The sequence below is a fragment of the Suricata suricatta genome, chromosome 16, assembly GCF_006229205.1.
Source record: "Suricata suricatta isolate VVHF042 chromosome 16, meerkat_22Aug2017_6uvM2_HiC, whole genome shotgun sequence".
NCBI classification, from domain to species: Eukaryota; Metazoa; Chordata; class Mammalia; order Carnivora; family Herpestidae; genus Suricata; species Suricata suricatta.
This window is the reverse complement of record NC_043715.1, coordinates 45,903,589-45,912,658: the sequence shown is the minus strand read 5'-3', so window position 1 is coordinate 45,912,658 and position 9,070 is coordinate 45,903,589. Positions and strand designations below refer to the sequence as shown.

General features: G+C 52.6%; 1 protein-coding gene across 1 annotated transcript; it reads left to right on the top strand.

Moving 5' to 3' along the window:
- Positions 1–1,580: 1,580 nt before the first annotated feature.
- Positions 1,581–4,674, top strand: SERTAD3 (SERTA domain containing 3). Its single transcript, XM_029925095.1, has 2 exons — positions 1,581–1,806; positions 3,816–4,674. The coding sequence occupies exon 2, from the start codon at positions 3,822–3,824 to the stop codon at positions 4,416–4,418; it is 597 nt and encodes a 198-aa protein (XP_029780955.1). The 5' UTR covers positions 1,581–1,806; positions 3,816–3,821; the 3' UTR covers positions 4,419–4,674.
- Positions 4,675–9,070: the final 4,396 nt, after the last annotated feature.

Below are 9,070 nucleotides of genomic sequence, written 5' to 3'. Positions count from 1 at the left end.
TGGAGCTGGAACTTAGAGATGGGGTTACAGTGGGGCCACTCTGAGATGGGGGCCCTCGAAGAGGGGCAGGATTGGGGAGGGGAGAATGACCCTTCCTAACCATGTCCCTTTTGGAATCTACTGTCCCCTGCCCATGTTCCCCAGAGACCCCTTTCCCAGGTCTGGGTGAGCCACTTGTCTCTCCCTACTTCCCACTGTCCCCCACCTACCCATCCAACCCTTTTTCTCTTCCCCTCCAAAAAAAAAAATTCCCATTCCAATCTTGTATTTGCTTCTGCAAGCAGCAGAATGACTGGTTGACAAATTCCAACCGGTGAGAACTGGTCTGAGTAGCCTCAAACCTCCCTTCCCAGGAATAGCCTGGAGAAAAGTCCCTCCCCCTTGTCTTGCTGACACTTTTGGGAGTAGGGCAATACTGGCTCAGGCTTCCAGGGCACTAGCTCAGGGTTGTTTTTTCTGCCCTCTTTCTCCTTCTGTTACATTGGGCATTTAAAGAACTTTCACTGGATGCCTCCTTTGTGTCCATGCACTGGGTGATGCCATGGACCAAGCACTGGGTGACAGAGATAACCTTGGTAACCTGCTCTTTAGGGCCAAGAATGGGAGGCACCGACAGAGGGGTCATGTCCAGGATGGGGGAAGCCCAGGACACCATGGGAACCCAGAATCGGTCCTAACCCACTCTGGAGCCTCATGGGAGGGCTCCTGAGAGGAGGAAAGCTTGGAGATGAGACCTGGTGAGAGGCAGCCTGGGAACTGAAAGTGTGTTTTCAGGATGGGGAAACAAGTTTAAAGATCCAGAGGCCCTTTATTGTCATTTTCGAGTACTTGCTATGTACCTAAAGCACTGGGGATAAGGCAGGGAAGAAAACAGACAAAACTTGTGTTTACGGTGGTGGCGGGCACCCGAACTCATTTGAGAAAAACTGAAAGTCAAATCTGTGGTCGGATCACAGGGAGCAAGGAATGTGTTTCAGGCCAGCCCCTGAAAGGCCTTTGTGGCAAAAACGAGGAGTTTGGACTTTGTCCTAGGGGAGTAGCGAGCAAAGAACGAGTTCCCAGCAGTGCCATCGTGGGAGTGGAAGGATGGGGCGTAGAGGGTTGCAGGAGAGACCAGCACAGAATGTGCTGAGAAGTCCTGAAGATTAAGAAGGTGGCCTCTGGGTAAGGTACTGGGGGGGGGGGGGGGGGCACAGGAATCGGGCTGAGATCGCCCAGGCAACAGAGGCCGCGCCAAACGATTGGCTAGTCTTCAGCTACGTTATTCTCCTCCGCCCCGCAGCGTCCGCCCTCGGAACCCCGGGGGCGCGGCCTCCGGGAGCCGCTCAGCCCCGCCCCCCCCCGGGGAGCAGGGTGGGGAGGGGCGTGCCGACCAGCCTCGCTCCCCGACTAGGTTCTCACCTGGTATAAAGGGATCGCAGAGAGCAACGCCGACGACTTCGGAGGGAGGACAGTGGCTGAGTTGAAGGAAACAGTTCTGACGTCCCCGCCACCCTCCACCCTAGAGGCGTGGCCCCGCCCCCGGGCCAGTCGGAATCCTTTAAAAGGTCCGGGGAGTAAGGAAAGGGAGGGCCAGTCGAGCGTCTCCTGGCGACGGACCGGTGGCTCCACCCAGCCAATCCGCGCTCCGCGGCGGGCAGGGCTCCAGCCAATCGCGACTCGGGGTTCGGCTCCGGGGCGGAGCTGGGTGGGCCGGAGGCCAAACCGAGAGGCCCCGGGGAGGTGAGCGAGGATCGTACCCAGCACTGTTGGGTCGTAAAGCTGCGGACGTTCCACGACTTGGTCATTGCGAACCTGGCAGCTGAGGTGAGAGAGAAAGATTGAGAAAGAGGCCACCTGGCTTGAGAATTTGCCTTGGGTTAGGGGAGGTGGAGGCGCACCCCGCGAGAGTTGTGGAGGCGGGGTCTGGGCGTGAGTCGGGGGCGCAGATAAGGGTGACTGATAGGGTTGGTGGGGCTTGGGGACTGGAGACTGAATTCGAGATCCCAGACTGAAGGCGAAGTTGTTGGGGGCAAGATCTTCAAGTAGAGGGAGTTTGAAGCTGGGACACGGGGTGTTTGGAGAAGGGAGAAAACCGAGGAAGGAACTTTTAGGGCGGAAATCTGGAGATCAGGACAATTCGAGTCTCCCGGGCGGGTTGAATTCGGGGCTTTAGTGTTCAGGAAAAGGTGTGAGGGGTTGGGGCTGGGATCCCGGGCATTTGGAAAAACGGAAACAACTACGGGCAAAGAATCTTGGTGAGGGAGAGCAGTGGCGGAGGGGAGGTGCTGGGGAGAGTCCCATGTTCAGGTCTTGGGGCCAGAGGGGGAGTTTGGAGGTGAAGTCAAAGGCACTTGACGGGAGGAAAGGGGAAAGTTGACGCGTGAAAGTATCAAAATTAGTCTTCCCAAACGGAGTAAATCAGAGAGCATTTGTAGTTTTTGAACAATGTGTTGGGGCCTGAGTCTCTGGACCCGAGAGCAGTTTTGGGAAAGACTGTAGGACCTTCTTGGGGTCCGAAACCCGAGAGAAAGCATTTTTAGGGCCGGAGTCAGGGGTGGGGGAGGGGCGTTCCGGGCGTGGAGCTCCGACCCGCAGCCCTAGGGGCAGCAGAGGGCGGGGCTCGGCAGGCGCCGGGCAGCTGGACGTCCGGGTTCCCTTCCCCCACCCGCCTCGGGCCCTTGTGCGCATGCCCTGAGGGAGGGTGGGGGAGGTTCTCCCCAAAGGCCTGCGGAGCCCTCTGGGAATTGTAGTGCACGCTCCACGTTAATGCACGTGCTAGGCGGCTGTTGGCCCACATTTCCCAGAAGCCCCTGGGCCAAATTGTTGCCTGCCTGGACGTTGAATGGTGATCCAGGGAGGAGGCGGAGTCTGGCATTGAGTTTTAGCAAGTTTCCTTATGGGGCGCCCTTGGGGGAAGCCTTAGGCGCGGGCTTAAGAGAATGAGGGAGGCTCCTTCCCTGCTTTTGGGAGCGCTCCCAATCGGTTAGGAAGAGGGCATGGTCAAAAATACACTACTTGTAAAAGAGGAGTCTCAACAAATAGGTGTCCTAAAGGCTTCGGTGGCTCCGATAGAACAGGCAGCCAATAAATATTGAATGAACAAATGGTAATTAAATTATTGTTCATTAAGCGAGAACTGTGGCTGGGTACCGTGTATATTACACGTGGGATTTCCCTGAGAATATGGTGAGAATGTTTACATTCCTCATTTTACAGATGGGGAAACTGAGACCCCGAGAGGTACTGTCACATAACTTACAAAGATCAAACAGCTGAGCAGTGTCAAAGACAGAATTTAAAAAATCCGGGCCTCCAGTCCAGGTCTCTGTACTCCACAGCTATCATACTGTAACATTTGTGAAGAAATGAGTATTGTTAGAAAGAACAGCTTTAAGACTCAGGAACCTGAGTCGGGATCCTCATCTTGCAGCTGAGGTAATTAAGTCTCAAGGAGGCAAATTCACTATTCGAGGCCACACAGGCAGGTAAGAGGGAAGGGGTGCAAACCCACCAATGTTTCGATCCAGATCTTATTTTCTTAATCATTTATATTTAGTCTCCTTCTCAGCCCTTTGGGATTCATATCATGTCCATTTTAGAGATGAGGAAACAGGTTCAGATCACAAAAATGAACAACAGTGAGGGGTGCTGCGTGGGTGGTTCCATCTGTTTAGTGTCTTGACTCTAGATCTCCACCCAAGGCTGGATCTCAGGGCCCTGAGTTCAAGTCCTGCACTGGGCATGGAGCCTGCTTAAACACAAAACCGCCACCCAGGAAATTCAGGATTTGGACTAGCCCCACCAAGTCTGACTTGCCCCTCTTCTCTCCCCAGGGCATCATGGTGGGAGGCTTGAAGAGGAAGCACTCCGATTTGGAGGAGGAAGAGGAGGATGAGAAGTGGGCCTGGGGCCCAGCAGGCCTGCGGAGCCACCAGCAAGCCTTGCTTCGAATCTCCTTAGACAAAGTGCAGCGAAGTCTGGGCCCCCGCTCACCCAGCCTACGCAGGCATGTCCTTATCCACAATACCCTCCAGCAACTCCAGGCTGCCCTCTGCCTCGCTCCAGCGCCCACGCTGCCCCCTGAGCCCCTCTTCCTGGGCGAGGAGGACTTCTCCCTGTCCGCCACCATCGGCTCTATTCTCAGGGAACTGGAGACCTCCATGGACGAGACAGAGCCTGCTCAGAATCCAGTGGTTCCCCCGGACCCTCAGAACCAAGTACTGCCTCAGCCCGATCCAGTCTTCTTGGAAGCTCTGAGCTCCCGGTACCTGGGAGACTCTGGTCTGGATGACTTCTTTCTGGACATCGACACATCAGCGGTGGAGAAGGAGCCTGCGCTGGCCCCAGCAGAGCCTCCTCACAACCTCTTCTGTGCCCCAGGGTCCTGGGAGTGGAATGAACTCGATCACATTATGGAAATCATTCTGGGATCCTAACACTTTGGGGGGGCTCTTTCCTCATTTCAGCCTGAGTGGGCTGGATCCCTGGATGCAACTCTGCGTGTGTGTGTGTGTGTGTGTGTGTGTGTGCGTGCGTGTGCGTGCGCGCGCGTGGGCTCTAAGCAGTGACCGTGGCCTCCTTTCCTCCCAGTTCAGGGTTCCACAAACCGTCTTGCATGTGTGTGTATGTCTGGTTACCGCAGCCTTCTGTGAAGGTGGGTCTTCCTGAATTAATTTATCTGTTCCAAATGCCTTAACGTGACTTTCCGGGCGTCATGTTTCCCACTTCCCACATTTCTTGGGCCTTTCCCTCCAGCTCCTACTCCCCTGGTGACCGCTGGAGCCTCAGGGAAGACAAAGCTGGGCCTGTCCGATGATGGCCAGGATGTGCTGCCTGGTTGCTATGGGAACTCAGACTTTGCCACTTGCACCTGGAGGGAGCAGGAGGGGGGACTTCCTCCCCCAGGGTTGAACCCCACTTCATTTTGGCAAGACCCCAGTCCCAGCAGTCTCCTGATCCATAACCAGGCCGGACCACGTGCAATAGGGTGGAAACCAAACCGCTCCATGCCACATTATTTAAAAGAAAGGCGGGTTTTGTGGTGGGTTTTTTTGTGTTTTTTTGATTGTTTGTATTGTAAAGACTTTTTTTTTTAAATAAAAGTATTTTGGAAGGGGTGATGTTGCCTAAAGTTTCTAAACACTAGCGGGTGGTCAACAAGGGGGACCTGGTAAGTTCCCTGGACGCCTGCACCCCACCCCCACCCCCACGGAAGTTGGGGCAGGCCTATTATTAAACATTGAGTACTTGTTACAAGTACTGTTCTACCCATACAGAGTACTGTTCACAGGTTTTACATAGGAGGAACCTCAAGTTCAGAGAAGCCAAATCACTTGCTCCAGGTCACACAGGGAGGAAAGCTAGGACTAAAAAACACAGTCTGCCTCTAGGGACTGCTTTTCAACTATTAGGTTTGTTGCTCCTTGGTAGACTTAGGATTCCCCTGCCACATGGGTGGAGAAACTGAGTCCCATGAATTACCAAACTATCAAAGGATAGGAAACTCTAGCTTCTAAAAGTCATTTCTTTCATTGTACAAAATGTGTTATTGGGGCCCAGAGGGGAAAGAAAATATCCAAAGATAGTCTGCACTAAGAGTAGATCCTTCTAGGGGCACCTGGGTGGCTCAGTCGGTTGAGGGTCCGACTTCATCAGCACCGGTCATGATCTAGTGGTTCCTGGGTTCGAGCCCCACATCCGGCTCGGTGCTAACAGCTCAGAGCCTGGAGCCTGCTTCGGGTTCTCTCCTGCTTGTGTGCGTGTAAGTGCGCACCCTCGCTCTCTCTCTCAATAAAGACTAAAAAAAAAAAAAAAAATCTTTCTAGGGGCCCCTGGGTGGTTCAGGGGGTTAAGTGTCTGACTCTTGATCTCAGCTCCAGTCATGATCTCACACAGTTTGTGAGGGGTTTTTTGTTTGTTTTTACTGTTTTTATTTATTTGAGAGAGAGAGAGACAGCACGAGCAGGGGAGGGTCAGAGAGAGGGTGACACACAATCTGAAGACAGCCTCCAGGCTCTGAGCTAGCTGTCAGCACAGAACCTGATGCGGGGCTCAAACCCTTGAACAGTGAGATCCTAACCTGATCCGAAGTCCGATGCTCAACCAACTGAGCCACCCAGGCGCCCCTGTGAGTTTTGAGCTATGAGTCAGTTGGTCCCCACACTGACAGAGGGGAGCCTGCTTGAAGAGCTCTTTCCCTCTCTGCTCCTACCCCACTTGTGTTTTTTTCTCTCTCTCTCAAGCTTAAAAATTTTTGAAAAAAAAAAACCACTTTCTAGAAAACTGTTGGCTAGGAAGTAGAGACTGAAGTTAAAGAGCTAAGGATTTGGGGCTCAGTGGGTTAGGTGTCTGGCTTCGGCTCAGGTCAGGATCTCGTGGTTCATGGGTTCAAGCCTTGTGTCTGGCTCTGTGCTAGACAGCTCAGCCCCGAGCTTGCTTCGGATTCTGTGTCTTCCTCTCTCTGCCTCTCTCTCTCTTTCTCTCAAAAATAAACATTTTAAGTGCTAAGGATTTATCTGGGAAGTACAAGCCCAGGCTTGTGAGAGGAGAAAGAGAAGGAGGCCAGGAAGATGCCGTGCTGCTGCTGCACTGGCTAAGCCTCTGCAAAGACCTCTGAAGACGTGCAGCAGGTGAGTTTACACAGCATTAGGGACTTTTCTAGAAGCTTCGCAAAGAGGAACTACACGTGGGTGGAGTCCACAGGCAGGGAAAGGAGGAGGGTTTTGCTGTGCTTTCTGGCCCAAAGTCAAGGTTCTCAACTTGAGAGGAGCTTTGCATCTAAGTCTGGAAGTATTGGGGTACCTGACAGGTGCTGATTGACATAGAAGAGACGGTCAGGAGAGCGTCAGGGCACATGTGTGTCACATCTCAATGTGGCTGCCCATTGGGTCATGTCTTACTCCTACTCTCAGTGACTTCTCATACTCAATAAAACCCCAACTTCACCAAGGCCTGCAAAACAGCAATCTTGGGGCACCTGGATGGTTCATTCGGTTAAGCAGCTGACTCTTGATTTTGGCTCAGATCATGATTTCTGGGTTCATGAGATCGAGCCCCATGTTGGGCTCTGTGATGACAGCAATGAATCCTGACTTAGGATTCATTCTCTCTCCTCCCCTCCCCACTCTCTCAAAATAAATAAACTTAAAAAAAGTGAGGGTGCCTGGGTGACTCAGTCAGTTAAGTGCCCAACTTCAGCTCAGGTCATAATCTCACAGTTCACAAGTTTAAGCCCCGTGTCAGGCTCTGTGCTGACAGCCCAGAGCCTGGAGCTTGCTTTGGATTCTGTGTCTCCCTCTTTCTCTGATAAACATACATTAAAAATAAATAAGTAAGTAAGTAAATAAATAAATAAATAAATAAGAGACCTGTGACTCTTGCTAACTTCCCCAGTTGAATCTCCCACTCTTCCTCACCTCCAGTCACCCTGGTCTCATTTGACCCCATGCTCATAACCACCCCAGGGCCTTTGCACTTGTTAATGACCCAGAGAATATTTCCCCTCTAGCTTCACCAATATAAATGTCCCTTTCTCAGAGACATCTTTTCTGCCCTTCCTAGCTCAACATGTCTGGGTACACCATGCACCCACCACACCGATTTTCTTAGTAGCACCTTATCCTATCTTAAATTATTTATTACCTGTGTGTGGTTAGCCTCCTGATCTATAAAAACTCTCAGAGGGAGGGGTCCTGCCAGTCTGAGCCCCGCTGTATGCTTCAGTGTACAGAACTATGCTCACTACAGGGGTGCACTCAGAAAAAAACAATTCCCTTTGGCTATTTAAAAAAAATTTTTTTAAATCTTTGTTTTTGAGAGAGAGAGAGAGAGACAAAGAGAGACAGAGCATGAGCAAGGGGAAGGGCAGAGAGGGAGACACAGAATCCTTAGCAGGCTCTAGGCTCCAAGCTATCAGCCCAGAGCCGGATGCGAGGCTCAAACCCACAAACTCTAGATCATGACCTGAGCCAAAGTTGGACGTGTAACCGACTGAGCCACCCAGGTGCCCCTTTTTTTGGCTATTGTTGAACTGATCTTGCAAGCGTCAACCCTCCCTCTTACCTCTCTGAATTCATCTTCCTCACACTCCCCCCACTACTACGATCTGGGTATAGAATTCTCGACAGTTCTTCAAACAAACCAGCATGTTCCAACCTTAAGACTGGAGTCATACCTTTCTCACTGAGCGATTGTGCAAACGGAAAAAAAGGGAGGGCCTGATGCACACCCAGGACTCCATCATAATTGCTCGAATTTATGGAGTGCTCACTGTGGGCCTGGGGCTCTTCCAGGCACAGGGATAAAACAGAAGCTGCGGCTCTCATACAGCATCGCAGTTGGGGAAGGCTGCAAAACACACGAAAATAACTAAAACGTAGCGTCTGTTGGGCGGTGACAAATGCTGGAGAGAAAAAGCAGGAGAGCGACGGGGTGTTGCTATTTCAACGGGATGGCTAGAGAAGGCCTCGCTGACAAGGCCTTGCTTGTCACTGACATGGTGACATTTGAGTAAAGACCTGAAAGAGGTGAGAAGTGAGTCAGACCTATCCGATCCGTGGATGTCGATAATGCCAGAGCTAAAAGCCTGTGCAAAGTCCCCGAGGTGGGCGCCTGAGTGGAGTGTTTGAGGGACCTGAAGAGGTCAGTGTGGCAAGAAGAGAGAGCATCCTAGGAGGCGGGGTGAAAAGGACGTACGGTCTTGAGGAGCTGAGCTTTACTGAGATGGAAGCCATGGGAGGCTGTTGAGCAGAAGAGAGACGAGACCTGACTCACCTTTGAATAAGTCCTCTTTCCCCTAAAGATAATCGAGTGAAAAGCAATCAAGTAGCTTGCTAGTACCACAGTGAGGCCACTATAAGGCTCAGACAGGCCCGGATCCTGCCCCGTTAAAGAGGCTGATGAGAGACTGGAAAGGCTGGTTCGCTGAAGGACTGGGTATCTGAGAGCAGAAGCCAACTTCCCCAAACTGCGCTCTTCCGGCCCGCGGTGGGGGGAGGGGGCGCGGCCGCCTCGGGGCGTGGCCGATGGGCAAGGCCCCGCCCACCTGCCCACGACCCACCCCGAGATGGCGGGGCGGTGGCAGACCTCG